The 21531-nt window shown below is 38.0% G+C and overlaps 1 protein-coding gene across 1 annotated transcript in view; it reads left to right on the top strand.

The window, feature by feature from the left end:
• LOC145981999 (uncharacterized) overlaps positions 1–21531 on the top strand; it is a 100334-nt gene that overhangs the window by 39081 nt on the left and 39722 nt on the right. The window contains exons 4-7 of the mRNA XM_083115533.1: positions 63–10288; positions 12669–12895; positions 14695–14775; positions 18376–18518. Coding sequence (XP_082971659.1) covers positions 63–10288; positions 12669–12895; positions 14695–14775; positions 18376–18518 — 10677 coding nt within the window. The remainder of the gene's footprint in view (positions 1–62; positions 10289–12668; positions 12896–14694; positions 14776–18375; positions 18519–21531) is intronic.

The raw sequence follows: 21531 nt of genomic DNA, 5'->3' as shown, positions 1-21531 counted from the left end.
AGTCCATTTGAATGAACGGTACAATTTACTTGTATTTTGTAAAGCATTTTGTTATTTTATAGGGACCAGGAGAGTTTGACCCAGCTCATTGCTCAACTGTCGTCAAGTGATCCATGTCGAAATGCTGATGACTCCACATATAATGAAGACAGCAACAGTCAAGATATAATTGATAAACCCATAACAGATACAGGGCAGCTTAGTGAGGGTATAGATGAAGAGGAGCCTGATGACGGTGAAGGATTTGAAGATAAGGTGAAGGAAGAAAGTTGTTCTGAAGCTAAGATAAAATCAAGTAAGTCTCTTAAGAATGAGGAAACGAACGAAGCAGTAGACAAACCCAGTGACGCCTCAGCAAATGATAAAAAAATCATGCCCCAGAATTCAGAAAAACGTGAACACGGTATTAAGATTAAACTAGATCTGAAAGAAGGCATTGTGAGTAGAATAACTCAGTCTACAGTTAAACCAGAAGAAACTGACGACATTGACAACGAAAGTTCAAAGTTGGTGGATAATCATGTGAAACCTCAGCAGTGTTCTCTTAATGATACTGTAGAAGACACCAAAGATGTTAACTCGCAACCATCAAATGAAGAAGACAAACCAAAAGAACCTGTCAAGGACGTCAAAACTAGTGACATCAACTCTGAGAATAATAATAATAACAATAATGAAAATGTGGTGAAAAGGAAACTTGAAGAAAATGATGATTCTTCTGTAGCAAAAAAGATCCACCTGAAAGACAACGAATTGAATGAGAAGGAAGATAAAGACAGTTCTAATATAAAAGAGAAGGAAGCCCATTCTTTAAAAGAAGGAAGTTCAGTTGCAAAGGATGAAGAGCCAGTGGTCAGCGAAGCAATCGAGGAACCAGTGATGTTCATTAAAGGTGAAGGATCTGGGAAAGACTGTGATGCAGGCAACACAGATAAAGAACAAGACTCTATTAAAAAAGATAAACAATGTGTGGATAGTGATGAAACACCTGAACAAAGTGATACAAATAAACCATCAGAAGCGTGCAGTACTTCTGCAGACACTAGCGCTAAGAGTGCTAAAAGTGAAACATCTTCCATTAGTTCTAGTAACGAAAGTGTCAACGGACCAGATACAGTCTCTGGTTCTTCCAAGGCAAGTGTGAGTGAAAATGTGGAAAAGTGTAGGACTACATGTGATGAAAATAGTGCAATACCGGAACAAAGTGATAGTGTGAATCAAGTGGGGTCAGTTACTTGTGAACAATCTGCTAGTGATGTTTGTAATGCGAACAAGCCCTCGAGCACATCACAATTGGAAACAAATAAAGGTAGTGCATCTTGTGAGCAGAAGGTACAAGAAAGTGCAATAAGTGAGTGTCCTAAGGCAAAGGGTGAAGAAGGTAGTGGTGGGCCTGTGAAGGGATCATCTCAGAGTCACGATTCAGCATCGGATGAGAAACAAAAGAGTGAAAGTTTTTCAGTATCAACAAAATCATCACAGAAAGTACCTGCAGATTCACCATCCACAGAATCAAGTTCTTTACAAACCTCAAAATTTCAAGGGGCTTCTTCAAACGTATCTGAAAATTCCAAAAACAAGTCTGACAGAGTGCCAAATGTGGATGATTGTACAAAAATATCCACTGTACAACCAAGTGCACAGAGTACCAAAGACACACCAGAGAAACAGGAGGCAAATGTTGCAGCAACTACCAAGCAGATAACAGAAGTAAAAGATGGTATAAAAGGAGCAAGTGATAAAGAAAATAAAACCGCTGTGCTGGCCAATTTACCCAATGTTCCAAAGAAATTGGAGACAACTGAGAAAGGGAAAGCAAATGAGAAAATTAGTGCACCACCATCAGTATCTGAAGAAAAACCTGCAAAAAGTAGCTTTTCTGCAGAATGTCAAGATACTGCGAGTGATAGGACAACTTCCGGCAGGCTTGGCGAGAGAGTTGCTGGACATCCTTTGGAGAGTATAGTAAAGAAATTATCGTCTGTTAAATCACCAACAGAATTGTTGAGCAAACCTTTCGATCCCCCTGAAAAATTTCATGAGATTGCTAAACAGGATTCAAGTATTTTGGATTATCCTTCAGTTCAGAAACTTCCAAGTGTAACTGCAAGAATGAGTGCTGAAGAGTTACATGAATTGAAGGGGAAAGTGTGTCTGCCACCGAAATTAGATATAGAACTGACAAGAAAAAGTCCCATGCAACCAGAACAGGGAATGGATAAATATTCTCAGCGTCCAGATCTAGGTCCTCCACAATTGAATTTTGGCCGTGACTTTGCAAAAGCAGGTGCCGGTAGCATGATTGATGAAGGTCCACCAAAATTGGATATTTTTAGTGCCTCAAGCAAAATTTCAGAACAGTACTCTTCTGAAAAGGCTGCTTCTTCATCAGACAAAACTCCTCTCTATTTTCCAAAGCAAGAAGCACATCCAAAATATTCAAAGAAATCCATGGATAAAGCAGAAAAGGCTTCATTAAGATATCCCACTGCAGATGCAAGTTCGAAATTCAACGAAATGGCATCACTTCTTAGTTCTCAGATGTATCCCATTCTTCCAAATTTGCCTTTTGGGATGTTTGGTGATACCAGTAAACATTTGCCAACCGATCTTATGCTAGAGGCCGGGAGACTTGCTGCTGAAAAGAATTTTAACATGCTTGGCGTCAATGAATTTCAGAAAAGCATGGAGAAACTTATGGGAAAAGGTTTTGCTATGGAAGCTGACAGAAATATCAAGTCCCATTCACTTTCATCTTTAAAATTGCCAGATGTTCCCAGCATGCCAGAGATGAGCAAGAAAGAGAAAGCAACAGACAAAAGTTCCAATTTGGGACTGTATCAGGATCCTGTGACAACGAGAAGCCTCTTGACTGGTGGTTTTGATAACTCGTACCAGATAACATCACATATGCATAACTTGTTAGCAAATGCTCAACGAGGAGCAAGTGAACGTGAAATACTTGGGAAAATGTTAGGTAAGGAAGCATCACCCTCAACTTCGAGTTCAAGCACATCTTTCGAGAAGCACCTAAGGGAACAGAATATGAAATATGCTAGCAGAGGTCAGGATGGGCCTTTACTTTCTCCAACAAGAGAAAGTTTCAAGAAGAACGAGACCACTCCATACAATCTTCCAGTTTCGTGGGATGCCTTGACGACAAGACCATATGATGTTTCAGAATCATTGATGCTGGGTGGTAGAAAATTCAGTGGCAGCGATTTGTTTCAAAACATAGAAAAAGGTTTAGATAACCCAATGTTTGCCCAGTCTGGTAGAACCGAACATTTCAGATCACAAGACTATCCTTTAAAATATGCAGATAAATTACAAAACAAATCTGTTGAGAAATCTGATTCGGGTAGTAGACGCTCGCAACCAGCATCTGTTGGGTCAAGCAGCAAATCTCGCAGAAAGTCAGTGGAAAGTATTACTATGGGAATAATGATGGAAAAATTGGCCGGGAAGACTAGCAGTTATGACATGCCAAAGAAAATGATGGAGGCTTCTTCAGATCAAAGTTTGTTGGAGAAATTTGCTAATGTTCCATTAAATTTACACACAGAACAAAACAAGAGTTCGTCATATTCATCAGGAAAACAAGATTTACATTCTAGCACAAGCCATTTTAAAGATAAAACCCACAGTGGCGTGTACGATAAAGTACCTCTTGATTTGTCGGTGCCGCAAGCCAGTACAAAACCATCACACATTGAGGTTCCATTACAGAAGCTACCTGGACATGCAAACGACAGAAGAAGCACAGATGTTGGCAGCATGGAAAATAAGACTGAAGGAGATTTTGGTTATAATAGTGGGAGACAATTTCCTTTTATGGGTGACCATCTTCTTCAAAATCAATTGTTCCCATTTGGAGCTGTTGGTGCTGCTCCAGCTGGACTTTTATTTAATGAAAAACTATTTCAAGAAAATCAGAAACTCTTGGCCAAGCAAATGTCTATGGCAACAGAAGCTGAATTTATGAAGCAACAACAAGATTTCTTAAGGGCCATGGAGACCATTAAGAACCAGCTAGGTGATAAATCTTTCTTTGGTTCCAGAGAACAAATCGATGCATATACAGCACAGGCTTTGACTATGGGGTTAAACTTTCAAGATAAGATGCCCACGCTCTTCCCCACAATGGAAAAAGGACGAGAAATGAATATCCCAAAACAAGTTGGGGAATTTGGAGACAGAAGGAGAATGGGTGGTAGTGATGCAAATAGTAAAAGTTCAGTTTCAAAAAGTCATAGCATAGAGCAGCAAAGGCTAGCAGAAGCAAAAGCAATTGGATATGAGAGGGAATTGTTGAAAATGAGCGCTGGTGCTTTAAGTGATCCTAAGCTGCTTGCATCATTGAGCGGTAGGGACGCTAGTGCACCCAAAATGTATGCTGATCCTTTCAGTATGTACAAAACAGATCCAAGTCTAACAATAACAAGCTTACCAGCTTCTCTGATGCAGGACCTTAACCAGAAAGCAGGTGACAGGACAGATCATTCCGCAAAGGCTTTGTCAAAGTTCCACGAAAAGCATGAGATGGAAATGAACAAAATAATGGGAAGGTCTACCAAAGATAAAGCATACACTGATAAAAAACTGATGCAGGCAGAGAGGGAGGAGAAAAGCAAAGGCACAGGACATAAATTTGACAGTGGTAAGCAGAAACAAAACTTTTCCGCAGAAAGTTCAACCAGCTCCTATAAAACTATAGGTCCAGATACATCTGCACTAGATCTGAAGTTCTCAAAGATGTCTGATCCAAAGAATACACTTGAAAAGTTGTCTGGAAGCATGAAAGCCAATGAATCTTTCATGGGTAGAGATGATAGATTTAATAGACCACCAGATAAATGGGAAACTAAATTATTTGACCATATACCAGTACCTACACGTAAAACTGAGCAAAACTTTCCTCAAAATACTTGTGCTAAACAAAGTGATAAGATAGACATAACAGTCACAAAACTTGGTTCATCTAAAAATATTGAAGAAACATCTGCTGATAAAAAGAAACTAGAGAAAGAGAGTTCTGCAAAACCTAAAGAGCCTACTGCTATTGACCTTCAAAAGAAATCAGAAATAAGTCATGAAAAACAAGATCAAGGGAAGGTCAAGGAAATGGAAAAGAAGATTACTGATGTCCACAAGACCACGAGCAAGGAAATAGAAAAGAAAATTACTGATGTTAGCAAGACCACGTGTGAAACAGGAAGCAGTATATCTGAGAAAAACCAGAAAAGTAAGGACATTGTGAAAGAAAAATCTACTGAAAAGGTTGTGCCATGTCTGGAAACTGATGCTGTCCAAAAGACTGAGGGGTGCAAAGCAATTAACTTGGACTCTAAAACAAAGCCTGATGAACACAAGACTGAAGTTATTAATTTAACTAAAGATGGTCATGTTAGTGAGAAGAAACATACAGATAAAGATCAGGAAAGTGTCAATGAACAACTTACTTCGGAAGTGAAGTCCAAGGTCGATAGTCCTGGTGCGAAATCTGGAAACAGCTGCAGCAAAGAACATAAGATTGGTGAGCAACAGACCGCTTCTGAAACCAAGCCTGCAAATTTAAGTACTGAACTTAACAAGAAACCTGCTGATAAGGTTGATAAAGAAGAGGTAAAGGGTGTGGTACAACCAATCAAGCAAGTAGAATCTCGTGTTGATGAGAAGGAGCAATCAGAAAAGAAACCAACAGATAAATGCAGCACTAAAGAACAACCTCCTCTTGAAATGAAGCCTGGCAGTAGTGAAGAAAACTCTGAAAAGAAACAAATTGATGTTAGCAAAGATAAGAGAAACGGTGAGACAAAGCCAGCTTCTCAAAAGAAATTGGAGGTTAGTGAGGAAGATAAAGCTAAAGACAAATCATTAGAAATGTGTGGACAGAGTGAGAAGCATGACAAGGAACAGGTTTCTCAAGCGAAACCTAAATGTAATGAGCAGGACAAATGTGAGGGCTCTACTGTTAAGGGTACCATTGATCAGAAGAGTAATATTGAGCTCTCAGATGTGGACGCCAGCAAGAAAATCAAGTCTGCAGATAAATCTGTGGACAGCAAAGATAAAGAAGGAAAAACTGTCTCAGAAAGCAAACATGAAAACCGTGAGAAAGAGATCACAGATGTACACAAAAAAGACAAAGAAATCGTACAGTCTTCTTGTGTAGCATCTGAGAGTGGGGAAGATAAACCAAACAGTCAAAATGTTGATAAATGTAGTAAAAATCAAAAGGATGATAAGGCACAATCTGTTAATCAAGCAAAATCAGAAATTCACAAGATAGGACAGTCTGATAGCCAGGCAAAATCAGAAGTTGGCATGAAGGAACAGTCTGTTAACCAGGCAAAGTCAGGAGTTGCCATGAAGGAACAGTCTGTTAGCCAGGCAAAATCAGGAATTGCTGTGAAGGAACAGTCGGTTAGCCAGGCAAAATCAGGAATTGCTGTGAAGGAACAGTCTGTTAGCCAGGCCAAATCAGGAATTGCTATGAAAGAACAGTCTAGTCACCAGGCAAAATCAGGAATTGCTGTGAAGGAACAGTCTGTTAGCCAGGCAAAATCAGGAATTGCTGTGAAGGAACAGTCTGTTAGCCAGGCAAAATCAGGAATTGCTGTGAAGGAACAGTCTGTTAGCCAGGCAAAATCAGGAATTGCTGTGAAGGAACAGCCTGTTAGCCAGGCAAAATCAGGAATTGCTGTGAAGGAACCGCCTGTTAGCCAGGCAAAATCAGGAATTGTTGTGAAGGAACAGCCTGTTAGCTGGGCAAAATCAGGAATTGCTATGAAGGAACAGTCTGTTGGCCAAGCAAAATCAGGAGTTGCTATGAAGGGACAGTCTGTTAGCCAGGCAAAATCAGGAATTGCCATGAAGGTACAGTCTGTTAGCCAAACAAAGTCAGGAATTGCCTTGAAGGAACAGTCTCTTAGCCAGGCAAAATCAGCAATTCCCATGAAGGAACAGCCTGTTAGCTTGTCAAAATCAGATATTGGCATGAAAGCTGTATCTACAGATGAAAAGAACAAATCTGATAAGGATAATAAAGATATTCCCCTGAGTCCCCAGTCCACTGTGAAAGAGGATAAAATTCCTAGAGAAAAGGATAGTATTAAAGCGACAAAGGAAGAAGTAAAATCTATTGACAAGAAGTGTAAAGATTCAATATCTAGTGCTGATGGCAAGATAGCTGATAAAGAAAAGGCAAAGTATTCTGAAAACCTTATGAAGGAAACACTTTGTGATACTAATAAAGAGAAAACTGTTGGTGCTATGAAAAGTGGAGAAGAATCGAAGGGGGCAGACTTAAAAGCACCAAAAGAGGAACATATCTTGGATGCTAAGTCTGATAAGAAGGTCACCGAAGAGGCACCGACCAAAAAGGCTGAATATGACACAAAACAAGAGTCCAGTAAGAAAGTTGAGCAGAAAGGAGGAAATTTTGTTAAAGAAAAGACTGAATCTGAAAGAAAATCTGAATCTAATAAAGAAAAGAGCAGTGAAAGTTCAGGAAGAAATGAAAGGATACAGCCTAAAGCTAAAGATGTCCAGTCTTCATCAAAAGAAGCTATTGTACATGTTAAGGATCCTAACCAGGACAAATGCGATGAGAAACCTGTAGATAAAAATGAAGAAAATCGTTCCAAAGCTGGGCTTCCAGCTACGTCTAAAGAAGCTGAACAGAAACCTAAAGAGATAATCACAGAAAAACCTGCAGCAAAGAGCCCTTCCATAAAAGTAAAGCAACCAGAGAAAATAAATGCCGAGCTAGAAAAGGCTAGTAAGCAAGACACTGCTAGTTCAGCTCCTCAACCGGAGAAGAGTAAAGAACCTCTTACAAGAGATGGCAACAGTGCAAAGCCTGCAGGACAGAAAGATAAATTACCGGAGAAAAAACTTGTGACCAAAACTGATGACAAATCACAAGAACCTAAAAAGGAAGTTTCACAACAGAGCATGAAAGAAACTAAAGCCAAACCATGTGTTTCAAAGCCAGAAGATAAACTTTCTCAGAGCAAGCCCAAGAGTTCAATAGAAGAATCTTCACAGAAGGACATGCCGTCCAGCAGCACCGATTCCTCAGATGAAATCAAGAATGTTGAACATAAAGCTCCAGGTGCTGCAGGTGATATCAAAGTTACTGGTCTTCGAGTTAGAACAGATCTGATAAAATATCCAGTCACTGATGTGAAAGTAGCTCCAGTACAAGGGAATACTGCCATGAAACAGGCTCCCGCAATAGATAGAAAGCAAAAGACTGCAGCTGTATCTGAAACAAACAAACAGAGTCAGATTAAAGATGCAAAGAGAGCTGAAAATGATGAAACCGAAAAAATAAGTGACAAGTTGCCTCTTACAGAGAGATCACAAGCAAAACAAGAAAATGATGCTGCAAGAAATATACCTTCTACCAGTGAAATTAAAAGTACTGAAAGCAAAGCAAACGTCCCTGGTAAAAAGAAAGGTCGAGCAAAGAAGGTAGAGAGTGAAGAAAAAGCAAATAAGGAACAGGTTTTGGTTAAAGAAACAGAAGAGAAAGACAAGAAGGAATCAGTCAAAGTATCAGCAACCTCCACAGTTGGTGAGAATGAGAAAGAATGTCCGAAGGTGCAGGACGACAGCAGCAAAACTACAAACAAGGATGCTACCAAAAAGCAAAAGGCATTAACAAAGAAAGTGGATGATAGCAAAGAAACCAGTGATAAGCCTGCGGATGGTGTGAAAGATAAAGAAGAGGGTGAAGTCACAGTCTCTGAAACCTCAAAGAAAATCAAAGAGCAAGGGAAGGAAACAGCAGAAGTAGAAACTGGCATACAAGAAAAGAAGAAGAATGATGATGGTGACATTTTGTCGAAGGACAAACCAAGTGATTCAGTACCGGATGGTAAAGTCACTAGAGGAACTGAATCACAATCTAAGTCGCAAGATCAGCCTTTGAGCGAATCTGAAGAAAATCTACCAGAGGCAAATGATGATGATTCATCTGTAGACTATCATGCAGATGAAATAAGTGACATGACAGAAGTTCAGGATGATGATCTGTCCGAGAAGAAATCTCTGAGGAGTATTAGGAAAAGAAAGTCAAGCAGTGTAGAGGAGAACATTCCAAGCAAATGCAAATCAAATGATGATGAAACAAGCCCCGAAAAAAACACCTCACCACCTAGTAAGGAGACTGGTAGACTTATAACCCAATTGTCATTTGACAACGAAAACATTGAAATTATACCAGAGCTGGGCGAAGCTCTTCGGAAAGCGAGTGCCAAAAGACTGGAAATGCAAAGAGAAAGGCTGAGGAAGGAAGCTGCTGGCGAAACTGTAGTTAAGAAGAGAGGCAGAAGACGAAAATCAGATATAGTCACGGAACCGAAAGTGCTTCGGCAGAGTTCAAGGCGACGAAGCAGCTCTACGGCAGAAGAAATTAAAGTTGTGGTAGCTAACAAGAAAGCAAGTGCCGATGGAGGTGCAGAAATTTCAAAAAGCGAGGATAAAAGCAATGATGCCATAATGCCAACTTTGGAACCAAATGATGGAAGTTCTGTTTATGATGATGCAGTTATGCCAAAATTAGAGGCAGACAGTGGGACTAAGGATGGTGGAGATAAAAGTGAAAGCATTTTAGAAATTGGAAAGAAGCGGGGGGTGTCATCTCCAACTAAGGAGAGCCCGTTGTCGAAAGTTGAAGAAAAGCAAGAAAAGTTGAAGTCTGAGGCTGATGAACCACCGGTATTAGAACGTGAGAAACCAGTAGAGTCCAAGTCACGACAGCGAAGAAGCCAAAGGATAAAGCCAAGCCCAGAATCAGTACCAGTTAAACCAAAAGCATCATCGGGAAAGAAAAGAACAAGTAAGGAAATAAGTAAAAATAGCGACGATGATGATGATGTGAAGTTGAGTGATCTTGTACCTGGTGGGAAAAAGCAAAAAATGAAAGGCAAAGTAAGCTCCAAGCCAGGAAAGGGTAAAAAACAAAAAGAAGTCGTTGATCACAGAACTGAACAGTGGAGCCAGGAAGATTCCGATGAATTTTCATTGGAGATGGGGCTTGAAGGAACATCTTCAGGTAGAAGTCCAAGTCGAGGTGGATGGAGAGGACGTGGTAGAGGTAGGGGGCGAGGTCGAGGAAGAGGCAGGGGTGGGAAAATGGCATTGCAGGATACCATCAGAGATGCACCATCAACGGATGAGGCCAAGAGTGAACCATCTACTCCTGAACCTAAGCGTGAAGCAGTTAGGAAACCAAAGGATCAGAGCCCTTCAACACCAAGCCGAGGAAAAGGGAGAGGTAAGCATACATGTACACACATGTTAATGCATGCATTTCTGTGCCAGCGTTCATCAGGTGAACGTGAGATTTGTCATCTCAACTGATGAAGTGTGTTTCAAAAAGGTTCTATCATATTTACTTGAGTACCTCATGAACTTTGATTTACAAAAACATGGTAAAAATTTGAAGAACATCGGTTTACAGCCAATAAGGCACGGTGTAAAATTTGTGGAATATTCATATTTACAACCATTCTGGATATCATGGAAAAGTTGGAGAATTTACATTTTTCTGGAAATGTCAGAAATTTGTTCCTTTTGTGTACAAATCAATGTTTTAGTGTTACCATGGAAGTAGGTTTTTGAGCAACAAATTTTAAATTTACTGTGGCCAAAATATACTTTAGTTTGATATACTTAGTATTCCTGGTAAGTAGAGTAGAAATTGTGTATTAAATATTCTAGGAAAAAGGGTCATGTTTAGAACTCTACCCTGTGGAAATTTAATACAATAAGTGATTATGGTATTTTTGCACTATATTTATGACATATTTTTAGAGAAAAGAATTCTTCTCTCTACCAACAGCCGATTATTGTTCAGTTTCTCTTCACATTATTACCTTTACATGTGAAGTTAATATTCTTGAACTTGGGCCGACCCCCGTGGCGGAGTGGTTAGCACATCACACTACGATGCAGGGGTCCCGGGTTCAAATCCTGGCCTGGGCATGGATGTTTGTGTGTGTCCATTCATCTATTTCATCATATCATCACTCATCACCATCTTTGCAAATTAGCCAAAAGTGGCACAAGAAGCGAAGTAAAATAAAGCAAATCAATCAATCTTGAACTTGGTTAAGTGGACCTATTGTTTATTAAAATATAGTGACCTTCTTCTAGGCATGTTCATGTACACTAATTTCCCTAGTGATTTGGTCTGGAAGTATTTCGTTCTTGGTCTGGAAAATCTGGTGGAAAAATTAAAGTTGTAGACACTGTGATATTCTATCCTCTATTGCATTTTGGGATGTCATCTGATGATGGTAAATAAAAATAATGAAAGAAATGTTATTGCATGATTTGCTGGTTGTGAAATGCAACGATAAAACGCTTGCCACAAAAGTGCAAAATCTCAATTTTCTTCCTCATAATCAGAGTACACAACTGTTTGAAGATACAGGGTGTTCAAGTAAATATGGTAGTACAGAATATTTATAAATTTTAGCATATAGTTTCTCAGTGAAACTATACCATAACAATCTGCCGGAGTTTTGCTTTAAAATATTCATAATTATTTAATCACAAAATCCACTTCTTCCCACAACACTGTTGTCAAAATAATGAAAATTATGCATTTTTGCACAATTACAAGGATAATACTCAACTGATAGATAGCCAGGCTCTGGAAAAGTGTCAATGACTAAATTTCAACTCCGATCTGGATAGCACTGGTATTGGCCAATACTTGATACATTATTATTGATCAGCATCAGTTCAGGCCTAGTTAAAACTGAATTCATGCCAGAATCACATATGTTATTTATTCATGTATTTGCTGGCACAATACTTAAGCTAATTAAAACCAATTCAAGTTATCTGGTTACATAACATTAATTAAAAGATAAATCAGCCATTCAGGTTCTTCACAAAATATTTGCTACTTTACATCATATCAGGATAACATGGTTGTGGTTATTAGTAAAATTCATATATTTTAGGGATGAGCCGATATGAAATTTTGGCTGATACCGATAAAGTAATGATATAAAATTTACCAATACTGATAACCGATATTCTACCGATCCGATATAAAATTGGAAATGGTCCTTCAAGAACCTAAAAGGTTCATTGACCTTAATAAATGTGTGTTTCAAGGTGACTGCAGTGAAAAAGAAATTGCATATTTAGACATTTACTTTTTTAGAATTTAGGGCATGGAGATTATCCATAAAAATTACAACAAAATGGCAGAATTTTTCACTAAATTATCAGATATTTATTGATATATCGGATCACTGATATATACACCGATATGCCTATATCGGCTGATACCAATAGAGTACCGATTAATCGGTCCCACCCCTAAATATTTATACTTGATAATTGTCGATAAAAAGATTCATATGACAGTAAGAATCTTCTTATGTCATGTGCTGGGAACATACTTGTTAAAAACAACACAAAACGCACAAGCAGCATGCTAACCAACCACCAATTACCACAGGATTGAGTTTCCTTTTTGGTACAGGCCATGTCTTGAAAACCAAATAATTTGCTAAAATAACATGGGAATTCAATTTCATTTTTTAAAATGTTTACCTTTATTCCCTTGGTTCTGCATATTACATGTCTAGGAGAGTACATGGTGATTTAGTTTCAAGCATTCACAGCTGATAAAGTTGTTGCAGGGAGGAAATTGTCAGATGAAGATCTTGGAGTTGGGCTTGTCCTTGAAGAGACCGTTGGAAGTAGCCGAGGTTTTCCACCAGTCCGACAAAGCAGAAGAATAGCTCAAATCAAACAGAAGGAGGAAGAGGAGAGGAGAAAATTAGAAGAAGTGGAATTGCTGGTTCTGAAGCAAGAGCAGAAGAGGAAGCAACATGAATTGAAAGCTGACGTGATCAAGGTAAGGGAGTTATTTTTCCTTTTTTTTTTCTATTGGATAAATTAGATTCAGGATTGGGCATACTGGTTTACTTAAAACACTCCATATTTGGTGACAATGAAAGATGATACTTGATTGAAAAAATACTGTGGAATCTTGATTATACGTTTTCAGGAACTTGAGACTAAAAACCTTAAAATGCAGGAAAAATGCAGTCTGGATGTGTATTTGGTTTTGGGAGATCTTGAGCATAATACACGGGAAATTGTAAAATCCCAGAACATGGATAAGTCAGGAAATTCAGTGAGTGATAAAAATCATGTAGAAGTCAGGGAATTTTGAAAATACAATGAAACCTCGGTTTTACATTTTCCTGCATTTTAGTTTCAATATTCCTTGCCCCAATAGAGCAAAATACTATAAAATTTTCTCTGAATTTACATTTTCCTGCATTTTAAGTTTTTCAGCTTGAATACCTGAAAAATATAAAATCAAGGTTCCATTGTACATCAAAAAATCTGGACTAGTCAGGGAAATATAAGTAAAAAGGCGTAGAATTTTGAAAATACATTCAAAACCTTGGAGAATCAAGTGGGTTTTTTGGGGTTGGCGGGGCTTAAAAATGAAAGTAATCCACTTTTTTTATGTAAACCTTCTTCATGATGAAAGAAACAATCTATATAAAAAACAAATAACAGTTGGGCTGAAAAGTTCGTAGGCTAACATAGTAAAAAATATTTTTTTGACAAAATTCGATTTTATTATTCAATATAGTTGCCTTCGAGGGCGATACAATGATTATAGCGGTCATACAATTTTTCGATGCCATTTTTATAGTACGATTTCTCTTTAGCCTCAAAATAGGCCTCAGTTTCGGCGATTACCTCTTCATCAGTGCTAAATTTCTTTCCAGCGAGCATTCTTTTAAGGTCTGCAAACAGGAAAAAGTCACTGGGGGCCAGACCTGGAGAATATGGTGGATGGGGAAGCAATTTTATTACGGTTGAATATCGCTAAACATTGCTCCGAATCATCAAAACGTTGTTGCTTTTGATCGATTGTGAGCACGCGCGGCACCCATTTTGCACACAGCTTTCGCATGTTCAAATATTCATGCACAATATGTCCAACACGTTCCTTTGATATTTTTAAAGTCTCAGCTATCTCGATCAACTTCACTTTACGATCATTTAAAATTATTTTGTGGACTTTTTTGATGTTTTCGTCGGTAACAGCCTCTTTGCGGCGTCCACTGCGTGCATCGTCTTCGATGCTCATTTCGCCTCGTTTAAATTTAGCAAACCACTTCTCAACGGTTGATTTTCCTGGTGCAGAGTCCGAATAATGTTTATCAAGCCAAGCCTTGGCTTCAACAGTATTTTTTTTCGCCAAAAAGCAATGCTTTATTAACACACGAAATTATTTTTTATCCATTTTTTCACAATAACAAAAGCTGCTTCACTCACAATGCTATATCTCACGAACTAATTATCCGGCAGCTGTGAAATTTATACACGTATCTTTTGAAGGTTAGTACTAAGTAAAAATCACATGGATTTAATTCTAGTAACGCCATCTATGAGTCAGCCTACGAACTTTTCAGCCCAACTGTTAGTTCTTATTCAGTTTTGACACGGTTGAATAAGCTTTTTATTAAATGCAATTTAATCATAAAACTTTGCCAACAATTCCAGTGTTGAGGTGTCCGTATATTCGTATGGTTCATAGTGCTGTTTCTTTTTTACAAATTTGTTTCTATGTAATCATTTTTTAAGATATACAGAATGATGCTCATGTATTTTTACCCCTTTCTTCTGCAGACTGAAAAGGGGAAGAAACATAAGAAACACGAGAAAGAGGAAAAGGCTGTACAGAAGAGTAAGAAAAAGAAAAGGCCACCGGTAAGTTATATCCACATCCTTCTTGAAAGTTACAAAAATTGGACAGTGTATGGTAGAATCTCTTCATTTTGAAAGGCTATTAAGGGGAATTGAACAATTTAAACAAAATCTCTTGTTTCCTTATGTTTTGGATATTTTAACTTGTCTAGCTGTCACCATATCTTCTCCAATGTTAATACTCTATTTTCTCAAGAAGTTTTTTTTTATTATTATTATGAAGAGCAATATATTTTTAGACAAAATAATGTTTTTACAGTTGTTATTGCTAACAATAAATTACAACTTTCCTTATGCATAAAAGTTTAGGGGGAAGAGAATTACTTAAATAGATGGTATGCAGAGATTGGATTCTACTTTTACAGAAAATTGTTTGGGATATATCCAAACGACTGTGACACCACTGCCACGTCTGGAATTGAGCCCAAGTGACCATGCAGCTGTTGTTATCAGTCGTGTATCATAGCTTGCAGATGATGGAGAGTCATGTGGGTAGCTGCCAAATGGTGCCAAAAGTGAACCCTTATTGGGAAGGGTACATCACGACCCAAGAGATAGGGTCCCGGTACACACAACAGACCCATTGGTAAACATTCCCCCACAAATAACACCCGTAAGAGGACACCATTGAAAGTGTCGCCTGTTGTGCTCCAAGAGATTCAAAAAATTCAACAACCCAACGTGAGGTGGCCAGGAGGGTGCATATGGCTCCTTCCACTGTGATCACGACCATCCATAACAGTCTCGAGCTGTAGTGTGTTCGTAAGGCCCACGTGCACCACCTCTGGGACCACATTGCCGAATGCAGGATCCACTGCAGATAAATCTATGAAGACACCTGGTGGGGTCCAAATGGAGGACTGTGGTCACAATGGACGAAGCATTGATTTACCTCACTGGCGGTGGTCACCTTTGGTCGATTGCGTACCGTAACACCAATAGCAAGGGGCACAGCAACTTCATTATTGTCACCGGGTTTGGATATGTGGGGAAGTTCCCGATACGTAAGGTGGAGAAAAATGTGAAGGTTAATGCTGCCTACTTTCAACCATCCATTATGACCCCAATCCTGTACAGCCATCCCTCGTTTGTACAAAGAGGACACTCAACAGCTGCATATTCAAATGGACAAGGCCTCAAGCCATACTGCCCAAACATCCCTCCACTTTTATCATAAGATAGATTGGGAAATAGGGATCCGTGTTAACCCATTTCATGACATTCCAGTGAAAATACCTGATTTCTGTGCAGTCTGACTCTTAAAAGAATGTCTGAAACATCGCTGTCCACGCACCCTTTTTGGAAAGCGTGCAGAGAGGAATGGGATAGGATTCCCATGCTCGTTCTCCAATGTAGTTTTCTACAATGGAAACTTCAATGTAGGGTGATAGTCACAATGCCGGTGGTTCGATTGAACACGACTGGGGGTGATGGCATGGCATATCATGATGTCAGTACACATTGAAAGTCGTTCAAACATCCCAAACAACTTTCTGTATTCATACAATTAAATTTCTAATCAGCTGGTTTTATGTTTCTCGTTTTTTTGGGAAGAGATTATAGACCTCATTTCACATACAGCAGGCTTCTCAATTTTCTTAACCATTATAAACACACTGCATGATTCATGAATGCTGTTTGAATGTTTTGCAATGGCATCTGGCCAGAGAATCAATAAACTCTGCATGCATGTGTACCATTGTGGTCACAGAGCCACAACAGCTGTATTTGCAAATGTAACTTACTAGCTATTTATCAGGGTTCGTACTCATTTTGGCCAATTGAAATACCAGACTTTTCCAGTTTTTCCAGGCAATTTGACATTTCCAGACAAATTTGTGGTGCTTTAACATTCTAATAACCAAGTTTTAAGTGTTGAACTGTACTTGCTATTTATGAGAGATCAAGTATATACATTGTAAAAAAAAGTTAACAAATAGAAACCATTAAATTTTCAAAAAGAATATCTTCCATCATGAACCTTCTCGAAGAAGGTTTTTCGTGACCTTTTTCATTTATGGGCTGATTTCCTTGACTTTTCCGAGATTTCCAGGTTTATGGAAACAAACAATTTTATTAATAAATGAATGTAATTCAATTGGGCATTAATTACTATCAGCTTAGTAATTGCTCTGAACTCTTTTGTGATACTTAATAGAGATTAGGCAGATTAATTTAATGGCTCGGGTGTAGAACATGGTAAGTGACATTTTGTTTGAAAAAATGTTATTAAAAGCTACACTGTAGATAAATTGTTTATGCGTTGTGTTTACCAATTTCACAAGGCTTCACCGAGTCCAATGCAAATTGTATGACATGGCAATTCAATCGAAAATTGAAGGATGTCACATTTTACTTTGTAACTCAAAAATTACCAAAATGTCACTTACCATGTTTTACACCTGAGCCCTTCAATTTGTATTGTGTGCAGGGTGTCTACCAGTCAAGAATGTCAAGAAATCAGCAGGTAGTCAAGAAATTATGCATGTGGTCAAGAATTTCTGTATTTTCTTTTAAATATAGTAGGGATGGGAACAATTAATCGTTACTCTATCGGTATCGGCCGATATTGGCATATCTGTTTATCGGTAAAATTACAGATTATTTTACCGATCCGATATATCGATAAATATATGATAATTTAGTGCAAAATTCTGCCATTTTGTTGTAATTTTTATGGATAATCTCCATGCCCTACTTTCTAAAAAAGTAAATGTCTAAATATGCCACTCCTTTTGCACTGCAGTCACCTTGAAGCACACATATATTAAGGAGGTCAATGAACCTTTTCAGGTTTTTCAAGGACCATTTCTAATTTTATATCGGATCAGTTATCGGTATCGGTAAATTTTATATGGGTACTTTATCAGTATCGGCCAAAATTTCATATCGGCCCATTCCTAAAGTATAGTGAATTTACATTGTTATATGCCTGTACTGGGATTTGTTAAATTGAATATTTGGAAATCTAAAATTGTAGTGAGTTGTGGTTAAGATTTGTTGGCTTTGTTTCGTAAGAATTTCATTCTTGCATGTAAGTTGTGTAAAAATATTAAATTAAGTAATGATGTAGCCATTCCCCATCCAAAATGAAGTCTGAAGCATCAATTTTTACATGCATTAATAATTAACGCAAGTCTAAATCTGTTGTTAAAGTACAACTTCAGTTTTCATCTTAACTGATCCTGTAGTAGGGATTTTTCATTAAATAAAAAATAAAAAAAAAATCTTGATTTCAAACTATTCCTAAGTAAAGAAGGAAAGAAAAAGGCCAAAAAAATGGAAAGAAAGGTCAAGAATTTTTGATTTGTTATTTTGGTAGACACCCTGGTCTCGTTTCAGGTTTGTAGGTTTTTAATTAAAACTATTTTTATAAAATAAAGCATGACTTAATTTTACTCATTATTTTCATATCAGTTATAGTCACAGTTATAATTTGATGTCTGATACAGTTGTTTGAATAATTTTTACATAAGTAACATGTTTTATTTACTTTGAAATGCACATGCATACATCCATACATGTTACACATTGTAAGTGCATTGTGAATGGTAAATCTCATGGAGAACACACATTAATGCCTCTGTGGTTGTTTTCTTGCAGGTTAAGGTGGAAAGTGAATCTGAAGGATATGAAGATGATGAGCTGGACAAGAAAGATGATCCAAGGAAGAAAAAGAAGAAATGGAAGAAGAAGAGTGAAGCAAAATGGAAGGATAACCCATGGATGTCCAAATCAGAGTCCAGGTAACTAAACTCATTTTCCGGAATGTCTGGAGTAAGAGAATGCGAATGGATCCTGGGTGCACGTTGCGGGTGTGTGCCTTGTTCAATGAATGCAGGAAGGGGAGGGGTCGTGTGGGAGGGGGCAACTCGTCTGGTCATTCGCTGTCCAGTAGTTCTGTAGTAAACTTCGTTGCTTTCATCCCGCACCCTTCCCTACCTAGTCTGGCCCCACTCACAAGCTTTTGCCTCTGCGCATTGCTACTCCAGACATTCCAGAAAAGTTGTATAAATACATTGATATATGTAGTTTCATATTTTGTTGAGAATTACATGTAATAATGATGCCTAAAATCTTCCGCTCAGATTATCTTCAGCTTTATTAGCATTAATTAAGGTACTCACGTTTTCCGCGAGTCTGTTTTACATTATTTTCTATTAATTTTGGTAGCCACTGCCACCATCCTCGTTGGAATTTGTTGTGTTGTTGCTTGGCGCGTTTCTGTTTTTTCCTAAATCGCCGCTAGGTGTGCTGCTGTCGCCTGTATGTCTGCATATATATTGTCTGCTGTTCACCTGTGTTAATTGCTGCAGTAACGGAAGCCAGGCATGGTGTGCCTGACCACTATCTATGTTCAGTTCATGGTTGTAGTGCATGATGGCGTGTTTTTCTTTAATTTTTGTGTCTATGAGAGTGTGTGCTTTGTATTTGACATGTACTTTCTCAATTTTATGGTTGTGGAATTTGATATGCTTGGCAAGTCCGGTGATGGGTTGGGCAGTTTTTGCATTTGATAGGTGCTGCTGAATTCTCTCACTGATGGGCCTGATGGATCTGCCGATGTAATGAGCCTTGCACTTGCATTGAGCATCATAGACACCTGAATTATTGAAGGGGGAGAGGAAGTACTGTTTATGTTTGTTTAGTTGGTCAGCTATTGTGTGCTATTTGGATGTTGTAGGGGCGGAGAGCTTTGGTAAGGCGATTGGATGTGGTAGGATGGTAGGGAAAGGCAAACCACACACACTCTGATAGACACAAAAATTAAAGAAACACACGCCATCATGCACTACAACCGCGAACTGAACATAGATAGTGGTCAGGCACACCATGCCTGGCTAAGTTACTGCAGCAATTAACACCAGTGAACAGCAGATGACATATACGTAGACATACAGGTGACAGCAGCACACCTAGCGGCGTTTTAGGAAAAAACAACAGAAACGCGCCAAGCAACAACACAACGAATTCCAACGAGGATGGTGGCAGTGGCTATCGAAATAATAGAAAATAATGTAATACAGCTTCGCGGAAAACATGAGTACCTTAATTATCTGTTATGACGTCTCATTCCGATAGTATGAATTTATTAGCATTGTTAGTTTACAGTTATAGTGCATAGTTTCTAGAATTACTAGAATGAACTGACATTTGACATTTGACATTTGAAACACTGGATGACAGAGATTTTGGTTTAAGTCCTTGATGAGCTTTCATTTCTTGCTTCACTTTCTACATAGTAAATATATATTCATAATACCGTATTTACTCATGTATAATGCACACTTTTTTCCAAAATTTTTGCCCCCAAAAACTGTGGTGCGTATTATGCACAGAATAATTCAGCCAGCCAACATGAAACCGTACAGGGTCATTCCATGATTTTGGGACACTTGCACTGATTTTTCATGTTTACGGAACCCTATCATGTTGTATATCGTTGTAAAGCTTGAATCCTGCAGTTTCTGAATATGGAAACAGTATTCCATTCAAGATAATGACACTAATGTGAAATGCGGTTGAAATAAGTTCATCACAAAATGAAGAAACATTCTGATTTTTATGGTATTTCGGATGAAGGAAAACATAAGGAAAAATATAATAAAAAATAAAATTTATTAGTGGCCAAATAATATGACATACATGGAGTGTGTAAATTCCTTAATGGAAGAAATCTTGTGCTGGTAACTGCTATTTGGAAGGTCCTGAATGTGCCTCGTATAAATGTTACATTAGTCACGGAAAGAAAAAGTATATATTTTGAAAAAGAAGGAATGAGCAATTGAATAGGTATGTCATTCACTCTTGATTGGCATAGCAACAACTTTACAACCTACAACTAAGAAAGCCATTTCTTGAAACTGGATTGTACTGCACATTATGTAAGAGATATAATTTTTTGTCACTTTTACCCATCCAAAACCAGAGTGCGCATTATACACGCACGTGCACTATACACACGTAAATACGGTAATTACCTATGCGAAATTCAGGGGATATAATTAATTGTAAATAATCCTTACATTGTGTCACTGAAAGTTCTGAGATTTTGTGCAACTCCCAGGATAACTACTGTATTTTGTTGGCAAATAAACTATAAAAGTTGTGCTTAAGATTAGGGGTCAGTAACCTCTCCTACGTGTCTCATGGAATGGGGCACAAAAAGAAAGCTATTTTCTATATATAGTTGTGGTTTGTTTTGCTTCTCAAAGTATTGTGCTCTTGTGTGAAGGGAATTTATAGTATCTTGTTCTCAGAAAACATAATTTGAAGAATATAATTTAAATTTTACAAAAAAGTTTCCTACTTGAAGAACCCATGTGATTCCCACAATAATCTGATGTTAATAAAAAAAAATAGGGTCGTACACTGTGCATAGTTTTGTTGATAATCCAGAATCTGTTGCAAGAAATAAAATGAATTATGCAGTAATTAAAAAAAAACATGATAGGTGTGGATAAGTATACCTACGTCTAGAATTAGCTATGGAAATATGGTAGTATTGTAGACATTGCATACAGTTATATACATCTGTGTGTGTCTCCTTGCCCATTTGTCGAAAATGGTTGTGCATACTGTGTTCTAAATAGGAAGTCAAACCAGGGCAGACAGAAATTTTTAAAAATTTATTTTGCAGGGGGAGGGGTTTCTAGTTTTTAAAATATTTTTCCAAAAAAAAAAAAAAAAAGTACTACTTTCTCAAAGAGTGGTATTTTGTAGCACATGAATTCAAGAAGCAAAGACACATAACCATTA

The sequence above is a fragment of the Lepisma saccharinum genome, chromosome 30 (genome assembly GCF_977018435.1).
Source record: "Lepisma saccharinum chromosome 30, izLepSacc3.1, whole genome shotgun sequence".
In the NCBI taxonomy this organism is placed as follows: domain Eukaryota; kingdom Metazoa; phylum Arthropoda; class Insecta; order Zygentoma; family Lepismatidae; genus Lepisma; species Lepisma saccharinum.
This window is presented reverse-complemented; position numbering and strand designations above follow the sequence as displayed.